This window comes from Micropterus salmoides, unplaced genomic scaffold (assembly GCF_014851395.1).
Source record: "Micropterus salmoides isolate LMB-PRFRI ecotype aquatic unplaced genomic scaffold, ASM1485139v1 Ms_hic_scaffold_19, whole genome shotgun sequence".
Lineage (NCBI taxonomy): Eukaryota > Metazoa > Chordata > Actinopteri > Centrarchiformes > Centrarchidae > Micropterus > Micropterus salmoides.
The window spans coordinates 22,162,062-22,183,092 of record NW_024041039.1 but is presented as its reverse complement, the minus strand read 5'-3'; the positions used below and the strand labels follow the sequence as shown (position 1 = coordinate 22,183,092).

The following is a 21,031-nucleotide window of genomic DNA, read 5'->3' as shown; positions in this document are numbered from 1 at the left end:
GACTGATTTTCCATTCCACAATCAAATTTAGTGGTCAGCATTTATTTTATTTTCAAGTCATAAAGTCATGGCTCTCTCCTTCCTGCCTGTTTTTGGAAATTGAGAGTCTTTTATTTCATACTGTTTCCAAGAATACAGTGACACCTCAATGCCAACATGGAATAATCATGAAAAACTACTCATAAATTGTTCTACTTAAATAATGTAATGGTTGTATTGTTTTAATAAGTGCACACAATGAAAAGTCATCTGGATTCCACCATTGCCAAGATCAGCAGTCACCGCCGTCTGGGCCAAACTAAACCTACAAAAGCCAGGTCCGACCTGGACCTAAGCGCCCCGACGTAAAGTCACATGATCAAGGAAGGGAGCGGAGAGGGAGACGGGGAAGAAGGAGGTAAACATCCTGAGAGGAGTAGAAGAGAATCAGCTCACAGGAAGTGCAGCGCCAGTCAATATTGAGTCACGTCCTGTATTAAAGTCAGCCCATAGCCTCTCGGAGAGCGATGTTCTTGACACAAGGCAAGGGCTACAACCAAATTATATGAGCACATACACAAAAAGTATAGAGAATGTAAATATCTACTGTAAACAAGCACAGGCAGCAAACTAACTTAACACTGAAGCTTGCACAAAGAAGGTTCCTGTTCTTAATACCAGGAGGGAAGGTTGCTCTCATGTTCTGCATAGCGTAACATCACTTCACAAACCTGACACTGAAGAAAAAACTGATTAACTGTAGATGGATGTTCAGAGCTGTCCCGCATTGTTTGTATCAAAATGGGAATTGGGGCACGGTAATTTTACAACAAGGCTTGAGCCCAGCCTCAGTGCCAAGCAGGCTGGTACAGGAGGATCCACCAGCTGTTTCCCCTGAACCAGGGTCACACACAATAGGCCATACAAAACAATGCCACTATGGCCCAGGAGCACTAGGATTGGCAAAGCATCTGGGCACGGGACACACAAAACACCTGGAGCCTTTTAACTGCCAAGAAACACAGATACAGAGACAGCAAGACAGATTGATGGCTCAGGAAAACATGGGTGTATCAGATGACTCAACAGAGCCTGAAGAATGAACCATCAGAAGGCAAAAATGTAATTCTGCACAGACATTGATGACTAGTGAGCCCTGCTCTGATCTTTCAAGCAGCAGAGTGGACTAGTGGTTGGACAGAGAGACACTCCAACAAAGTACCTGGTCCCCCTGCCAACATCAGAACATAAAACATGACTTCATGTACAGCAGTGGGGCTTCCCCATGAAAGACCCACCAGGCACTGGGTCCTTAGAATATAATTCATGAACTGTCTATAGCTTCACTCTAGGAATAAACAACATGCAAGGTGAAACATCAATATTCCTCAGTGCACATATTATGCAATAGTTGCATTGCAGACAGGGTTGTAACCATTGTTGGGCAGTAGCGTCGCTACAAGTAGCGCCGTTACTAGTTTAACTACATTTCTCAGTAGCTTGGTGGTAGCGTTGCTATTCTCTGAATCAAATAGCTTTTCAGTAACAAAGCTATTTTATCGCTACCGAGTAGTGCGGTAGCTTCCACACACGCTATATTTCCCCAAGCATTTCTGAAGGATCAGTAAGTGACGCCACGTAGCAAACCTGTCCTTGGGCTGATGTCTGCAACTTTGCTGCAGGGGAATAAAGACATGCGCGACTGAGTTTACTTTCTATTGTGATAGTTACTGTAACACCTCTTGTGAGAAGGATCAGGGTCCAGCCTGGACACCTCTTCCTCTAATGAGGAGGAAACTTTGATATGTAGTGGCAGAAACTTGTTTCCATGAGATGAGATGAGATTTTTCTCTCTCTCTCGCTCATTACCATGAATGTTTAAGTTGTTTAGGTTGTAATGTTGCCAGAGCACAAATTCACATATAAACAATAAAAAATATATAATTAATTAATAATGTGAAAATTAAGTTACTTGATTCAAACAACAACGGTTCTCTGTTAGTTGCATGAGGAAATACATTTCGCTGCAATGAAATGGCAGTAAGTTGGAGAGTTTCTGTGTGCCTGATTTAGCTCTCTCTCGCACACACACTGTTTGGAGCAGGTTTTTAGTCTTTCTTCTATTGTTACTGAGGAATGAAGTTAGTTCAATATAAACTAGGCCTATGTGTGTGTGTGTGTGTGTGTGTGTGTGTGTGTGTGTGTGTGTGTGTGTGTGTATATATGAATATATAGCTGTTCATATATATATGAACAGCTAAGATACTCAAACTCCCAGGCCTCTGTTAGAGGACCCGAGCTTGAGAATGATACATACTACTACAAGGGGTGAGAAGGGGTTTCTTTATATATATATATATATGTTTGTGTGTGTGTGTAATGACCTAACTATAAAAAATTAAAAGTAGCTAAGCTACTTTTGCCAGGTTGCTGTAGCTTAGCTTGCTACATTTCACTTGGGGGTAGCTTCTGTGTAGTGAAGCTTCATTTAATGTAGAGTAGCTAGTAGCTTAGCTCACTACATTTTCCAAGTAGCTTGCTAAACACTGGCTGTAACTAAATGGTTATTTTCAGTGTCAATGAATCTGTCAAATATTTTCTTGATTGATACCGGAAATTAGTTATTTTGTCTATAAATAAATATCGTGTTTTGTCCACAACCCAAAGATATTCAGTTTACTGTCATAGCGGAGGAAAGAAACCAGAAAATATCCACATTTAAGAAGATGAATTTTTTTTTTCTTAAAAAATTACTCAAACCAATTAATCGATTATAAAATTAGTTGGCGATAGTTGATATCTATTTGAGTAATCATTGCAGCTCTAATTGCAGAGGATGCAAAGAAAAGGCCAATCAGTCAGTAACCATGACACTGTTTCTGGAAAGATTCACCGCGTTCCAAATATAGTGATATATATATGTTCAATTCACCTCCAATGTATTGGGCTAGATAACTCACTGGAAGAGACTGCAAAACCAAAACTATCAGCATTGCTAGATACTACTAGGGGTAATAATTAAATGTGATCTAAGTGAAGTGACCTTTTGAATAAACATGGCAACTGAATTTGAAGAGGGGCAGTGGTTAGCACTGTCGCCTCACGGCAAGAAGGTCTTGGGTTGAACACACAAAAAGCAAAAAGGTCCTGAGCTCAAATTCAGTGGGGTCCTACAGTATGTGACAGTCCAGATGTTATCTCCATATTGCAGTGGGCCTTCTCCAGGTCCTTCCCTCTTCTCGCTCATTCAAAAGAAACGCATGCAGGTCTCGTTCGTGTGTGTATGTGTGTGTGTGTGTGTGTCAGCCCTTTGATAGACTAGGGTGTAGCTCACATCTTGCATTGTGCATCCTGGGAAAAGCTTCACTTTGCCACTACACGCAGGATAAATCCAGCTCTAGTTGAAACCCGCATAGTGCTAGTCAAACCAGAATTCCACCAAGGAGATACGTGTTTGTAAAATGGTGATGTAAAATGTATTAAAGCTGACATACACTCACAACCACACAGACACCTTGCCACTGTGATACTGATAATACTTTTATTTCACAAACACTGTGGGCCTGTGGTGTGTTTGAGTGTTAGATATTCATCTTATGGAGACACCCTCACGTTCCCATATGTTACATAAGAGTCCGCCATTAATTAATTCCATTATAAAAATGCTTTCAACTGCATTAAAACTATTGCAAACACAAACATGATAAGCTAATAAACAGTGTGTGAGGAGAAAGTTTTGTTCAGAATGTAACACAAGGCACGTGCCTGTATAATGGAACATTTCCAACTCGCCCCCTCCTTCTGACATACCTACATCCTAAACCCTGTCACCCTCTGAGGTGATTAATTTCATGTGGCTCAAACCAACACTAGTGCAGGCAGTGGGGCATCCTTCCTGAGCTGGCTGCAGTGTCACAGTGGGGTTTTCCTCCACTTGCCTTCTCTCGAACCCTGCACGCACACATGCTCGATGCCCAAATCTATCCAGCTGGTGTCACCCCCCTCTTGGCACCCTGTGCAACACTTTCCACTGTACAGAACAGGTCCCATTCCAAAGCTGGAGCATCTGCAGGCCCGCAATGGCTGCGGGGGCAGAGGACAGTACTTTTTTCCATGCCTCATTAAAGCAAGAGGAAGCCAGAGGTACAAGAACAATAGATTGGCATGTTTAGGACCCATTTTTTGCAGTATGTTGTTCAGATTATACAGATGAGGTGATAATTGATGGCTAACCTGAGAGTGTGCGCATGCATAAAGCAGAAATGACTCTATTCACACACGTTTTTCAGCTCCCAGCATACATGCATGTAAAAATAAACCTCTACCGTGCTCCTGTACACATATGCACCCTCACACACCATCACCCACACATGCTACTGCATACATCTCCGAAAGCCCATAGTGACTAAGCATGTCTTTTGTCATCTTCAAACGCAAATCCATTCAGCCGAGCAGCGGCGACCACACACGCACACCAAAGACCCCGGCGCGGAGGAGCTGTGTGTGAGGTCCACAAGTCAGGCTGGAAAGACGAGTGGAAAGGGGCTTTGCAGTAGTAAGCTTTTGTTAAACGAACTAATCCGCCATTGATATGCTAAATCCTGTTATAAGGAAAGAGAGTGAGAGGCAGGGGAGATGAGGAAAGAGGGGAGTTGATGGTGGGAGAGGGCCAGGGAGCGGGACAGATCTGAAATATGGTCCTATTTCATTGGGAGCCAAAAACAAATTACCTCAAGACAGCCATGACAAAATGATCTGGTTTGAATAACCAAGTGTGCCATTTGGCATTCAGGAACATTGATGCTTTCTCTTGCATAGCTATTGCTATCAGTTGCATTGTAAAGCTCAAAATGATAAATTAGGGAAATGACTCATAGGTCATTACTCATCCACATACATCCAAAGATGAATGTGACATTAAAACTGTGGGGGGGGGGGGGGGCGCCCTGTGGCTTGAATGGTCTACAGCATTTTTTTTTTCAAATAACACAAATACAATGTGTGAAGACACAGTCACAATAAAAAGTTTTTGTCAAAATAGAATAGTGTTCATATGACTATGTGGTGTGACATTTGTGTTTCTGTGCATATGTGTGATGTGTGGCAGAGGTGGGTGGCTAAAGGGAAGCGGTGTTGAGAGCGGTGCAGGGGCTCTGACAGATGGCCATGTAATTACAGTAAGGAAAAGTATGCTGCTTGACCTCCGGCTGCCTCACACCTTTATTAGTCGGGCAGCAGGCCAAACAAATGCGAAGGACAGTTACAATAAAACGTCCTGCTCCAGATCAGTCTGCATGAGTTTAAGGTTGTAACATACATGTGTAAGTAAACAAAACAAATGATACTTTTTTTCAGTCTTTTAATTATTTAGTCTACAAATGTCAGAAAACAGTAATAAAAATTACAACCACAGCTTCATAAAGCTCAAAATGGTTTTGAACCTCAAAACCTAAAATAATTCTGTTTCAGTTTATCATAACATAAGATGAGTAAACAGCAGCAAATTCTCACATTTGAGAAGCTGGAACTGTGACATGTTGAATCGTTTTGCTTAAAAATGACAATTAAAATGACAATTTGTTTTTCTGTGGATCGACTAATTGATCAATTGACTAATCACTTCAATTCTACACTGATACATTATAAAACGCATTTTCTTCTTCTTAAAAAGTCAACCTTTAACCACACTAGCACAGTGTTTTAGACCAACAACAATGGATCTTTTCACAAACACACTTCAAAGTGGATGCATTTGAAAACTCTGTTTTGTAATTCTGTATGATTGTCATGTGATCTCTGGCATCACACTGTCATGTGATTTGTTTTTGAGAATCGTGACTGGCCTATGCCATACTTCAGTTTACTTACTTACTTACAGTTTTCTCTGTAAATTACTAATCTGACAAAGCCAGACCCCCTTTGTATAAACCCTAGAATGGTGGTCTAAAGTCATTGAACCAACATTAGTTCATTAGCATATATTATAAAACACAAATTCAAAATTAAGAAAACTATCTATAGGTGTCCTTTTTGGATTTTTCCCCAAACTCACAGCCAAACAAATGGTGGCCCAGGACTTCCAACCTTCCACTATTTAAACTTTTTAAATTGTTATCTAGGCGTCTTGCTATATGAACAACAAACAACTGTTCTATAACCAGTATAGGAGATTTTTAGCATTTTAGTTAACTATAGTTTTGGCATTTCAATCGGACAGTGCACCTGGAGAGGTAAATCTGAGAATTCGAATTTGAAGTCCAGATGGGAAACTGTGTTGAAGGTGAATGAGCAAGTCTATCCCTCTGCAACTACTTCGAAGATGCCTTTGAGCAAGCACTTAGTCCCAGACTAAATACTGTTGTACTGGTCACAATGTGCACAAGTGAATGTAGAAACCTTTACTGTATTATGAATAAGCTATGACATTATAAAAGGAGAGGGTAGAATATTATTTAACCTCCCTGCAGAGGACAAAACCTAAACATGTTCATTAAGGTACTGGCTTCTTGTGAAACATTTAACAAGGGTCAGGAGGTAGAAGGCCGTTGTGCATTTAGCTTGAGGTGGCAAGATAAAGACTGTCACAAGATCAGTGTGATACAAGGTGATACTCACCAGATAAATAAGTCCATTGACTCATAACCCTGCAATAATTGAATATTGCCACGTCACAGACCACACTTAGCCTAGAGACCACCACCACAAGACACAACATGTTGATCTATTTGTTTCTGTTTTGTTTGAAGAGAGTTCCTAAGAACGGCTTGAAAGGAGAAAAATAAAAAGAGAGCTGGATCAAATGGCATATATACTAAAACTTGGTAAATACCGCCAAGCTTGGCTTGCTGAGTTTTGATGTACAGCAGAGTTAATAGACAACATGTGCTGAATGCTCCACTGTAAGTCATGAAACCATAGGTTCCACTGAGCCATAGTGGGGGTTTCATAAATAGGAATACAATGGGGAAACAATTGTTTGACTTTGAGTGTATGTTAATGCCCACAGCAGAGGAAAATATACTTCAATAACTTGTCAAATGAATGCATTGGAAAATTAAATTCAATTATGCTCACACGAACCTTGGGGGAAAACTGTGTAATTACTTTGTTCAAGTCACATCAAGCACGGTGTGGAAAACTGTGTTAATCTATTAAAGTCAACAGCGGAATTGTATTTGTTTTCATTACATATTATTAATGTTATACCAAGCAAAGGTTTTCCACACAGCATGGTACAAGAAACACATACGCAGGGAATTACACAATTACTAGATGTGGGCTTCAACATAATTCATTTGTCACTTGGAGTGAGGGCACACTGGAAACACTAGTTTTCCACAGTTTCCAGATAATTTGGCTGCAATATTTTCTAAATAATTCCCTTTCATGGTCTAGAATATGTCCTGACTATACTGTAGGTACAGTGCTGTAGTTTTTTTTTTTTTTACTATTCAGGGGAGGGAATGAAATGAAAAATGAGTGCTATTAAGCAAGCACAAAATAGCTGCTGTTTGAATTAAAACTTTAAGGGAAACAAGGGAAACGTTTTGGAATTCAACACATATCATGACTTCAAGAAAGAAGACAAGAGACCCAGTATCTGGCCTCAAAATATTAAAGGAATAGTTCAGTGTTTTGTAGTTGTAGCCAAAGGCTCATTGCAGATCCAGAAGGAGCTGCGCTAAAGTCTGATCAATTGCCTCAACCCCCCCCCCCGAATCGCTGACTGAGTTGTATTGTGGGTAATGGAGGCACCAGGTTCTGAAGATGAAGACGAATGTGTGGAAATTAAAAAGACAATATTTCTGGTTCTGATGTCATCTTTCTTATTAATTGTAAACTTTGTAATGGAGACACAGTTTCCAAATTACCTCAAACTAAACTAATTTTTGACATTTATGTTCTTCAACTTTTTGTTGCTTATCAGCCAATATACATGCATATATATTGGCCCAGCCGATTCATCGGTCTAGCTTGATTAAATTGCAACAGGGGAAAGGTTTATAAAATCTCTTCATCTCAGAGAGCTTTGTGATGCAAGCGGGCAGCATCTACCACAACACACCTCCTACTATTCAATTAGCAAGACATTTTAAAAATTTTGCAGGGTGTTACGACACACTGTAGATCTACTGACAACAGTCCAAGATGAGTCAAGTCAATGCATGGAATGTGCTTCCCTTCTGCTCTGCAGCCAGTGCATGAAAAGAAATTACAAGGTGCATGCTTCATTTCAATGGCACATTACATAAAACTATTTGCTCCTCAGTTTGCAGGCACAGGCCAAGAAAAAACACACCACAGCTGGATCAAGAAAGAGTGTGTGTGTGGCGGGGTTCATATGGTTTATATTCAAGCAGGCATCTTTGTACACTTGCAGGATCAAGCAAACTCATCCAATCACACTCCACAACATACACACATACATAAAACGTGCTCCTCCTGAAGTCAAGTCAGCTTCTTTTCCACTGCAAGAGGAAGACTCCACTAAAGGGTAACCAACTGAAGCAGCCACATGTAGTGGAAAGGAAACTCATTTGGTGGGAGAGCGGCAAGAGAAGCTGTGACTTTCTCACTCTACGGCCTGACTAACTCATTTCCTTCCATGTGGCAGAATATGGTTTTACTGTATGAGGCTGTATATTCGTGGAACATAGCCGTATGTTCTTCAGAACGACAGATCGAGTCTGAAAGGCATCTGAGGCTTCTCAGCACACAAAGCGTGAGCCAAGCATGGAATAAAGCCTTACTTGAAATAAATCTGGCACTATAGTCAATTTCAATGTGCATCACACCGTAGCAATGCAACTGTAGAAAACTGTAACACACACCGCACGAGCTGAAAAAGCTTCACCGCCACTCAGCTGTAACTCTCCCCACTTTATGCAGCTGCATTGTGCGCACTAGAGGCTGCATAATGACAAAGCAACTTATTGTCTGTCCAACATCTCAGCACCCTAGACCACTTCTCACTTCTTGTCTTTTTCCTGCATGTTTCAGAGAAGTGTGAACACTGCAGCCTGGCCGAGGAATATAGCTGACTCGTTGGATGAGAAACACAGGGGTTTGAAAAAGTGCCAAGTGTTCACATGCAATTAATTCACTGCTGTTTTCCTCCTTACTGTAAACTGAGAGCTGTGTATGTGTGTGATTGCAGCCTACGGTATGGGAGTATGGGAGTGTGTGTCTACATTTCTGGTGCAGACAAGGTGAAATTACAACTCTAACCACTGAGCTCCGGTCCAGGGCCTTGTCCAGACCACAGTGTAGTAGGAGACTCTGCACCTGTCACCCTAGACCTCTTGCAATCATCAGGAGGCTCTAACAAAGCTATACCGCTTACCTAATTGACATCAACCACAATAGCTGATGGTTAGCGGCCAAATCTCTGCCCGGTTTCATAAAACGTTGCTCTCTAAAGAAAATCCCGCAATTTTTTCACCAGGCTTTTGATTGTTTAAATCCAGTGAAACAATACTCTTCTGTGGTAATTTGGCCTGAAGTACAAAAGCACTGAAGTGGAGTGCAGTTAATGGTGATGAGGTCAATGTTTGGTAACTAGCCACTGTCTCCCCAATCAGAGCCAGATGGATGTTGGCCTAATAGCACAAATTTTTTACATACATGATAGAACTTGTCTCACCTCTCTTCGATGACGATGCATGCGTGGGTGTTTGCTTGCATGCTGTGTATATATGAATGTGTGTGTGTGTGTGTGCGTGTGTGTGCTGCATGCATTGTCCAGAAGCCAAGCAGAGAAGAGGAAGGCTGAGTCACAGGATCCAAGACCTCTCAGGAAGAGAGCAGTGTGATCTAAGACATGCTTGGCCGGGCCCCCGCACACTGCCGGTGAGTTATAGCCCCACTGCGATCCTCCGCCAGCGCCTCCGCCACAGAGATATACTGCAGTACACACTCCACCTCCCCTCTCTGGCCTTGAGTATCAGGGGACAGTCGCCAGATTCACCTTCACAAGGGGCAAATAAACAGGTGAACCTGGGGGAATTTTATGAGAGATTGATGGTGAATGCACTTTCTCTTGTTCTGGTAGAGCAGGAGGTCATAAGGTGCACGGTAATAGCAGGATGTAGGAACACGCTGCCGTTGCTCAACAGAAACATTAATAATTGCTGTGGGTTGTGTGTTAGAGAAAGTGGGCAGGCACGGTCTGCTTGAGGTTTTCCCTTTCTTTATGATTAATAAGGAGGCTTTACTCTTACAGACATTCTTTTGTTGAATTAGCAGTTTCACAGAAACACAATTGCGCCTATGTAAAAGAACTAAACTAAACTAAACACTCGGTCGAGCCAAATTCCAACACTCAAACTGTCACCTTCTTTGAAACACAGACACCAAAAGGCAATTTCTCTGAACGTTTAAACACACAGACAAGAATAATAGCAAGTGCAGTGTAGAGAAAAGCCATCTGAACGCAGGCATACAGACTGCTGTGCTGCTCGGCCGACCACAGCAGATTGAAGAGCAGCAGCAACAGAGAATATGGAAACAGGGAGCAGCTCTGAGGGGAGCTAACCTAACAGCAAGCACGGCTGAAGAAAGAGACACAGTGACAAAAGGAATCATGCTGAGCGGCTGACTCTTTCCCTTGGGTTTAAAAATGCTCAAACAAACCAATCAAACAAAAGTGAGATTGTAAAAAAACAACCATTCATTTAATTTGCCCTGCGGTGCTATTTATTAGAGGAAATGTTGCATATTAAATGTGAGGCACTGAAGCATTTCTTAAGACTGTTTCTCTTCACAAGGCAGTAGGTTTCTTGTTGTATTCTTGTTGTATCAACATGTAATTGCACTTCCCCTGCCACCTTCCTATCAGTTTGACAGATCACTTGCTGCACTGAAAGACAGGAAGGGCAAACAGTGCTGAGAAAACATCAAAGAATAAGACATTCTGCAACCTGCTTGTACTGCAGGGATCAATAATGCCACGCTGATATGACTGCGTAGCTACAACAGAGACCATGTGGTCTTCATTCCAGGACAGTGGAAACATTTTTGGCATGCTAACACATCTGCTAAGATCATGATTATAACATCTGTTTGTACTAGCCGTTTTAGTTGAGACATTCTTCAGTTCAGAAAAGTGACATTAGTGATTAACCAGGTCAAATTAGGAAGGGTTCAAATCTTGAAGAGGGCAGAAGAGGTTTCCACATCACTGGACCCTTCTTTTTCAGCATTTGTCCTGGTTGAAGTCCTCTAAATGTGCTGAGGTTGTCAACAAGTGCAGTGAAGTAGGAACGCCAGACTAAGGAGAAGAGGAAATCAACCCATTAATGAGTAAATTAATAAGGGAAATTAGAGATCCTATTTCAGCGAAGTGTGCAATGCTGCAGTTACAAATTCATGAATGGAAACTTAGTGGAGTCTCTCAGAAAGCACCTCCTAAATCGCTACATGTGGTAGGGTTCACAAGGACAAAGTCACCAGGATTCCTGAGTATTAAATGGTTCAACATTACTGCTGCCTGCCACTTCAATATAATCCCAATCAAAGTCCATTCAGCCAGCATTAGCAGAGATTGGAGTGATGCAAGATTATCTCCCACCACTGGCAAAAGTCAAGTATGGTGAAGGGCATTTGGGCAACCCAGAAGCGCAGAAAATCCAAAGCACAACCCGCACTTGTGGCAGAAGCGGCCTTCTATTGATGGTTCTGGCACTGACTGAACAGCGGGACAGAGTCGTACGGTGGCCACAACCCCCCTCAGTGTCCCATGCAAGGCCTGCCAACGAGGGCTGTCCCAGCATCCCCTGCTCCCTTTCCCTGGAGAGGACCACTCTTCTCCACTCTGTCATTCTCTGACTGCTGTGGCTGGGCCCTGTGTTCTGCCTTGCCCCTTTACATTTAGAGGGGAGCAAGGCGGCAGAAATGTGCACTACAGATGGTAGAAATTACTTAGCTCACTTAACTTCAGAGATATTTTTTCCCCCATTTTCTTCTCTCTCTCTCCCTTTTCCACAAATTACTCCAAGACTGGGGAAATTGATAGATTTGTGCAAGTAGGATTGGAGTTGGAGTCAGCAATTGTGATATCATTTTAGTCAACTCCATGGATTTGAAATACATCAGAATGCCTGCAAATGAACATTGAAAACCATTACACCCCACCAAGGTCACTGAGATCTGCTGATCAGCTGCGGCTGAACGTGACCAGGACCAGGCTGAAGACCAGGGGCAATCGCTCTTTTTCAGTAGTTGCCCCCAAACTGTGGAATAACTTACCTCCTCACATTAAAGTGGCGCCCAACCTCCACACCTTTAAATCTCGTTTAAAAACATACTTTTATTCCCTGGCTTTTAATTCACCATGAGAGCTGCTGTGGTCTTCGTTGTCGCTGTCAATGTGGTGTTATTTGTTTTGTTTTGTTTTTATTTATCATGAGCATATTTTATATCATCTCTGTAAAGCACTTTGGTAACCTTGTTGTTTTTTAAATTGTGCTATATAAATAAAGTGGATTGGATTGGATTGGATCTAAGCAGTGTGTATTCAGAACCAATACCAACAGTGAATATTTTGACTCATGTGTGACTTTGACTCATGTTTTTTCTTGAGACGAAGCTGAATGTGCTTTCCAGGAAACCTCTAGCCTCATGTATATCACACATAAAGCTCTGTGCAGTTGGTACTTCCTCTTGGCTGAAATATGGCTGCCAGCTCCATAGGAACATGCAGATGTGGACTTATTCTGTTGAAGGGAGGGAGAGAGGGAGATGGTGAAGATTTATTTCCTGTGTGTTTCGGTTAGTTTGGCTCAAAGTGAACTGCAGTCTCTCCATTTTCCATCTGCACCCTTCTTTATTGCAATTTTTTTTCTCCTTATAACTAATTTTCTCTTGCCCCTTTCTGTAGATACTGTTTCCCAAACCAGGTCTATCTTTATGACAAACCTCAGCATGACATATAGATCTTAGTCAAAAAGGCTGGTGAGATTAAAGTCATATATTGATTCTAGTGCGCTTGAAAGTGGAATGTTGAGACGATTTTGTGTTCTCTGTGTTACCTTGCATCATGCAAGTAATATTACTCAAAGGTTGAGAACAATCCAAATCCTTCAGTTTTTATAATAGTCTGCTATTTTACTGTACACTGCCCAACATAGTTTCTGACTCAAGAAGGCCTTTGTCTCGCTAATTACAGAGGCAGTTGTACAGCCCTCTACCAGAGACTGGGAGTTACAGCACTGAGAAAACCAGTAAGGAAACCTGTGGCTGAGGCAGCTGCCTTTCACAGCATTTCCAGCTGGAGTGAAAATGCAGCAACATCCTAAAGACAAGAGCTAAAATTAAAGTATTCATAAAACTAACATGTGAGGCAAAGGTTTAATGTTTTTTTCCATTACCTATGCCAAAAGAACTTAAAATGTCCTTCCTCCTGCTAAGCTTTATCATCCCCATTGATGCCAAACTAGACTGTAAATTCTACATTTATTTCAAACATGTTTGCTGCCAACATTCACCGGAAAGCACCTTCACTAGAAATTCTATTGTGCCTTTGTAGGATATTAAATACAGTCCCATAAAGACAGAATACTGGTAATTGTGCAAGCATCCATCAAAATCTGTCAGATGTTCAGAACTACCAAAGCAAGCATTTAGCTTCAAATATTTCAGTTTCCTAGCAGTCTAATCCCACCCATCCCGAGCAACATCACATCATCCTCCAAAAATGCCTGGGTGAAGAGGAATGTTCTGTAGCTGGCTGGCTGTCCAGGCTGACCAGCTGGCTAACTGGGAGTCATTCTCAGGGAGTCATGAACTTTTGTCCCGCCACTGCTCCCTTGCTGGCTGCACGAGAGCACTTGGGCGACACCAAACAGGAAGCGCTCAACAAGTGGAAGCTATGGATGTTTATCTCACACCATTCATCAAGCCCAAAAACCAGACAGAGAAGTCGGGACCTGACTAGTGAAACAAGGCTGCCTCAACTTGGGGTTGCATGTAGCCAGTGGGGGGCCGTCAATGGTTCATCATGGATTAGATCTGGGCTGGATGATACACGACTGGGAGGGTCTCCACCACCCACTGGCTGGCTCCCTTCATCCTTTCTCACAGTCCTCAAGGAGCCTGGCTTAGAGTTGATACTCTTGTGCCAAGTGGTGACACTAAAACAGTCACATTTTGAAGTATTCAGTAAATTCCAGAAGTGGTAACAACAATAGCTGCTCTATCAGACTGAAACTCTCATGATGCCCTGGACTAAAGTTGACCGTAACCACTAAAGTTGGTGAATGTGGTCCAAACCACTACTTTTAAAACCAACTTCAGATCAGCACAGAGAACAGAGGGAAAGCAAATCTGTGGACGCTGGCCAAGTCATGTGGTTGAGTCTTTAACATGAAGATGAGTAGTACAGAATCTAGGCTATACAATGCACAGCTATTATAACAGGCTGCATGGATCCCTGTCAAACAATGAGACTGATTCAAAACTAAATTGTTCAGGAACTATCTGAAATGTCAACCTCGAAGCCATAACACGTTATACATGGTAAAAGAGAGCACATGAAAACATCTGGAGATTTTACAGCTGTTCTGCTGCATCCAGAGTGCATCTGCTATAGCATACAATCTTGTATCCATGGTTTGTAAAGTGATTTCTCTGCATAAAATCTTAAATACACGCTCACTGACAATAGGACATGAGTTAGTTTGCCATCATGTTGCTGTAGTACACTAAAAGATTTCAAACATCATATAGTTTGGCAAGTCAGTGAAGAAACAGGCTCCAAAGAGGAACACTAAAAACACTAAAAACAGCAGAAGTGCAACAAAGTAAAGCACTCACTTCACCAGAAAATAAACTTTCTGTCCTTAAGCTATGATCACAAGCTTTGAGAGCATAGTGGAAGAATGAAATTGTAGATACAAGCAGCCTAAATTAAGTTTCTGTATAGAATGGCTGGGCCCACTGTCTGAAATGAAAAGTATGACTATTAGTATAATATAGTAATATTAATTATATAGTTCAGGGTTCTGGAAGTGGGGCTGTATGAGGTTCTTATCCATCATCAGTGAATTACCTGCAGTAGATGACCGTCTGCCAATTTGGAAAATCGGAGAGTTGTACTGAACCGGAAACTAAGCACTGTACTGCTGTGGACAGGGTCAGTAGCAAAACATATATTACATTTATCTGACGCTTTTATCCAAAGCGACTTACAATTGCTATACATCGCAGAGGTCGCACGCCTCTGGAGCAACTAGGGGTTGCTCAGGGACACAACGGTGGATGTGACAGTGAAAACTGAACCCAGGTCTCCCACACCAAAGGTAAGCATCTTCTCTACGCGCCATCACCACCCCACATATTAGCCACCTAAAAGAAGGCCCACCGAATATCAAGTGATTGGTGAGCATGCTTGTGTTTTTTCCTAAGTTTTTGATGCCGGTGAATACTATTGAAAGTGAAGAGAACATTAAGGAAGTGGAAAGTCTTCTTTCCTGGTTTCCCCCTGGCGTTGATACTAGTGTTCATTCTGAATATTAAACCTTTTTCACTTAATGGTAACATTAGCTAGTTAGGCTGTGTGTTGGAAATTAGTAATTCACTTGAAAGATATTTAATTAATTAAATGGTTTAACAAAAAACAACAAAAATAATCGCAACTGGTCCTGACAGATTAGTCAACTACGAAAATAATCATTAGTTGCAGCCCTACTGAGCACACATCTAGCAAAGCCATTACATTGCAGGCCTTCTGTTCACCGGGATCACCACTCTGTATGAATGAATGAATGTTAAGCTTTATTGTTACAATAGGTCACTGATGGAAGGGAGTTGATGTAGTTTGGCTGCGTACTGAGAAGAAACGAGACCAGAGACAGGACAAGGTGGAGGAACAATATCGCCCAGCATGCACGATAGCACATTGGGATGCTGTAAAAAAAAAAAAAAAAAGAAGATAAATAGCTACTCAGAAAAGTACATCTGGCTTGGTGTTCTTGCCCTGCTGGCACAGTGACCCAGACCCAGATAATCAGCAGAAAGATGCACAAATTGCTCAGCCACAAAATGGAAGGCTACCAAGATATCAGCATAGTTAACATCATGGCTAACATACAACTAAATGCCACACTGAAAGTTCACAAGAGCTGACACAGCAGAAAACGTCAGACTGAATGGATAGATTTAAGTCAGGACAAGCATCCCTGTTTGTTACATGGCTGAGTGGTGAGTCACTTTGTGAAGCAGGCCAGCTCTCAGCAGAGGAAGCAGCAGCCCAAAGGGGAGAATACACTTCAATCCAGACTCTATCTCCATGCAGATATTACCACATCAAGTCTAAAGCTTTTTTCTGTCTCGCCTCTGCTGACAGACACCTGAGGTTCTGCTGACTGGAGACATCCTGGGACAGCTGTCAACGGCTAAGCTAGGGTCAAAGATCCTCAGCTGGAAAAGCTGGCCAGGATGAGGACCTTGTAAAAGGCACACCATTGTGATGCATATTTTAGAACAAGAAGTGAGGCAGGGATGGACTGGAGTTTACAGAAGGCCCACAGTCACATTTTCCATTGATATCAAAGCCATATGGCTGGATTTCATGAAATAGTTGAGGCAGTACACTGCATTTGGCAGTGTTTAACAGACAGAATGCACAATAATGTGTATGAGTGGGCTGGATATGTTCTGTGGTGATGATGAAAAAGATGTACAGTATGTTCAGATGTTTATTGTATATATAGCCTTTTTAAAGTTCCCATGTGTTGGCCATAAATTAGTTTCCTGCCATATCTTATTAGAGTGCATGGCATCTTTCGATGAATGCATGTGATATGAAGTGACACACAGTAATGAAATTGCACACAGACAATATGTGATCCTGATCTCATTTTGATAGATAATCAGCACCCACTCACCATGAATGCACTGCACTGATTTTCTATACAGGCTGTCCTCAAAGCATCTTATTTCCCACCCCTTTCAGGTTACAGATTCTTGCAACTATGCCAATATGTTACAGAATCCATGTAAATATGCGCAGTGATGAGATTTTCCGCTCTGTGGACCAGAACTGTTCATAACTAGCTAGTGAGAATCAGCAGACCTCATAAAGAACAACAACATTACCGTGCTCCTCTGGAATGTCAACTTGGACGACATGGAAGCAAAGGACACAGGCTCAATACAGATAGCTCCTTCACTGTCCTCCACTTGTTGTTCAACGCAACGTTTATGCCCATTCATTCCTCCTTATTTCCATTATCATCATCTCAAGCACAAATATAGCTCTTACCGACCTAACTGTTCAGACCCCGGCGGCTGATGAAAGTGTTTTGTGCAATCACCCTCTCTTTATTCACTCAATCATAATTACAGACACAAATGGAGTAATCATCATTATACACGAGAGGTTAAAAAAACAGCAATGTGTGAATGCACACAGGAGCCATTTCATTATTCCAACAGGCTTTGCACACCATTAATCCCACACAAAAATGAAGTACACATCCATGGGCTCAAAGAAGACAATAGTTGAGTAAGAGGTTCAGACATATGTTTACAAATACTGTAATAACACATATAGTCAATCAATAATGAAATATGTTATCAACTTTCAATTTGAATTTGCAATACTTATTGTATTATTTGCTGTACAAATGCACCGCTAGTTCATTGATCCAGTTTATGATAAATACTATTTTGATCTTATTTTGTTTTCAATGAACATCATTTTCTGACAGAGAAAACCACTTCATTTAAAAGACATTACATCTGCGGTGTTGTCGTTTTACAAGGCTTATTATTATATGGGGCCACTTCAAATTAGAAACAAAAATTGAAATGTTTTACCCTCATTCTTACTTTGCACATTATAAACTGGTGCGCGCACACACAGACACACACTACCACTTTCAAAACATACGAACAAGAGAAGGCAAATTAAAGCTGGCGCCATTGATTTGTACTTATATATTCTCACACAACCAAATATGAGATGGTAAATGAGGTTGAATGATGCAGCCTATACTTGCGTTTAAAGCCACTTCTTGAGCGGAGGCTACACTCCAGTGTCATTACAACACATTAAAAAAGTCATGGAAAATTAAGTAGTTCCAGTATGACACAGGCAGAGCAAAACCACTGAGTAGTTCTGTATAGTTGTGTGCATATGAGCATGTATGCATCCACTTGCATCATGTGAGTCCAGCAACATTATACAGCAATGTAAATAACTGGTGTTACTAGACAATGTCCTGTAACTGGAGGAGCATCAGTGCTGTTTCATGCATGCGTCTGTGGTGTTTGACTTCATATGGGGCACGAGGCCCAGATGTCTGCTTTGGTAAACAAAACCTAAACAGATGAATATGGTAGAAGATGGCAAAATACATTTGCGTCATGTTGGCCCTCTACTGCCTTCGGTATTACTGCAAACAAGCTAATAATGTAATAGGTTTGCATGTGTTTGTGGAAAACCTTTCTCTTCAGAGGACATTAGAGAAAACACTGTTTGATGAGAGATGTCCTGTCTAAGTGAAAACAGAGTGTGTATCATACAAAAGGGCGATTATGTGAGATGAGAACCTTACCTTCTGGTCCACTATGGAGCACACCAGGTCCTTGACAGCGGACAGTGACAGGTCACTGGCCTCCAGGTTCACCGTCTCTCTGGTCAGTCCTATCTGCAGCAGGAAGGACACCCCATGGAAAGAGCTACGGGAGTTGGTTGGGCTGGGGACGCTGTGACTGCCGTTGGACAGCCGCGTGTAGAGCTGCCCAGGTGGGCTCGGCGACGGTGACGCAGTAGACGGCGAGGACGGGTGGTGCGGATGGAGAGAGTGGAGGAAGGCTCGAGGTAAGGATGAGGGAGAGGAGGCAGACATTGGGTTTCTTCCAATGGCAACGTGAAAAGCTGAATAGTGGAGGTTTTAGTGAAGGCTGGCAGTGAATACACACTCTTGGTAGGGGGAATCTTTGGTCCTCATCAGTCGTAGTAAGTCAGCACTGTATGTTATTTATCAAAGTGACATTGTTTTTCATAAATTAAGAGGGTAATAGCCAACCCGCCCACCTGAGCACACACAATACACACTCATTCACTAGATGGGCAGGTGATGGAGGAAAAGTCTCTGAACAATCTGCAGGTTTTTGCAGTAAAATCATATCCTGGAGTGGTGCTCCTTCTCCTTACTGAGGTCAGTAATCCAATCTGACCACAGGAAGCCTGTCACTAAAAAGATACACATGGAGAGACAAACACACATAGTGCTATTTTATTTTAATAATGAAATATGTATTCACCTATCTGAACACAGAACAGAAAGGACTGGTGCATATTAGAGGTTTGTATTCTGTTGTGTTGTAGGGCAAAGCAGCTCCGGTTGTACAAACTGAGCAGTTACTTTTCTTCCCATTGCAATTATGTTTTGGCTAAATTCCTTTAGAAAAAACATGTTTCTTTTAACACACACAAAGAACTCATAATTTTTAAATTAAGCCTACAAAATCTTCATGACTACCTTGCTTTGCTAGAATTGTTTCTTAAAACTTGAAATGTCACTTTTCCTACATAATCCCTTAGATTAGGCCAATTTGTGTTGTGTTCTGCTGTTGCCTTGCATTGTTTTGTTTGTAAGTGCTTAGCTTGAAGCTAACCCATTTAGCCCTTTTGTAAATGGACCGTGCTAAAGAAGCCACAACTTAAACGTTCAGATACAATGTTATTAATTTTAACTTTATTATCGACCTTTTCTTTTAGTAAACTTCGCAAGAGTATTACCACATCAGGCCTTTATGCTCGCGCGCAAAATAATACAATAATAGCCTGAAACACACGTAAAATTTAATAAAGCGTATCATTTGTGTGTTTACAAGATTTCAACCTCCACAAACATCTGGAAGTGAGGCTTCTGAACATCTGCACCACTCCCACTTCGATAGGCTTGCTGGCAGAACACGAGTCGAGAATGCCAGCAAAACAAGTTATACAAGACCTGAATATACACATTCAGGGGACACTTTGTTGTAATGTGAACTACACTCTCGCCTAAAGCGCGTTTACAACCAGACGTCGCCTTAAATGTTTCTGAAATAATACTTTACCTTCACAGTCAGCGAAGGGCGCTTTTCTTTCCATTGTGAGGGGACCGAAGCAACTTTGCAACTCCATCAACTGAGGAAAGCGGAGTCTTGCGTTTACTATTCTAAACTTTTTGGAAGTCGCACACCAAAGCGCAGCGTCGTAGCCTACATGTAACACATACCGACATAAGTTTTACATTCGGGCGCGCCGAGACTAACCGACCCGTCCATTTATTTTCTCTTATCTTTTATTCCAGTTTGTAAATTCATGCGCATCTTATTATCCTTCCAGCTGTGACTACTCCCCCCGCTTGACGACAGAAAAGAGCAGCGCCCGTCGCTGGGGCTTGGAGTCTTTTTATCATCTCCGCATAACTGACTTTCCATTTGTGGGGAGGAGAACTTGAACTACACTCCCTGCGTAGCAATGGCGCCTCCGATGGAGATCAAACCAATGCGCATGTTCCTTTCTTTTCCGTTATTTCAACTTGGTCATGCAAAGAAAAAAACTTATTCTTCTACACGAGCCGGATCGTTTTGTAATACACTGGTTTCCGAAGTGGGGTGCGGGAGTCCTCAGGGGGACTCGAAGGGGTTCCTATATATCCCCAGCAAAATGAGGAATGGGTTGATTTGACCTTACTTATATAAATAAACAAGAGAGTAGAAGTTTGAGTTTTCTGATCTTAGCTTGTAGTCTCTACTGTGCTGTCTCAGCCCATAGACAGCTTAACATAGGTTTAAAGGGCATACAGGTCCTGTGTGCTTAAGGACCTTGATGGAAACTTTAGGTTAATTTATTAGATATGGGGAAGCTATCGGTTCAATTAACTGAACATAAAACAGGAAGAAAGAACTGATTTTGCAAGGATGCTTACTTGTTATCCAACTGCCAGCTCATCTTTCTGATGAACTGATACACAGATTACACAACCCATTTTTGGAACCAAATTTCACTTGGTATGTGGGAATTGAGTAATGGCTTTAAAAACAATTTACCTGA

The 21,031-nt window shown here is 41.7% G+C and overlaps 1 protein-coding gene across 2 annotated transcripts in view; it reads right to left on the bottom strand.

Annotated features, from left to right (window-relative positions):
• The window catches only part of prkd3 (protein kinase D3), a 37,373-nt gene extending 17,009 nt beyond the window's left edge, over positions 1–20,364 (bottom strand). Inside the window, exons 1-2 of one of the 2 annotated variants that reach the window (XM_038728942.1) lie at positions 20,050–20,364; positions 18,537–19,177 (exon numbers count right to left, since the gene is read on the bottom strand). In XM_038728942.1, the coding sequence (XP_038584870.1) occupies positions 18,537–18,830 (294 nt within the window). In that variant the 5' untranslated portion in view covers positions 18,831–19,177; positions 20,050–20,364. The remainder of the gene's footprint in view (positions 1–18,536; positions 19,178–20,049) is intronic. The other variant, XM_038728941.1, reaches the window with a different exon arrangement.
• Between the last annotated feature and the right edge of the window lie 667 nt (positions 20,365–21,031).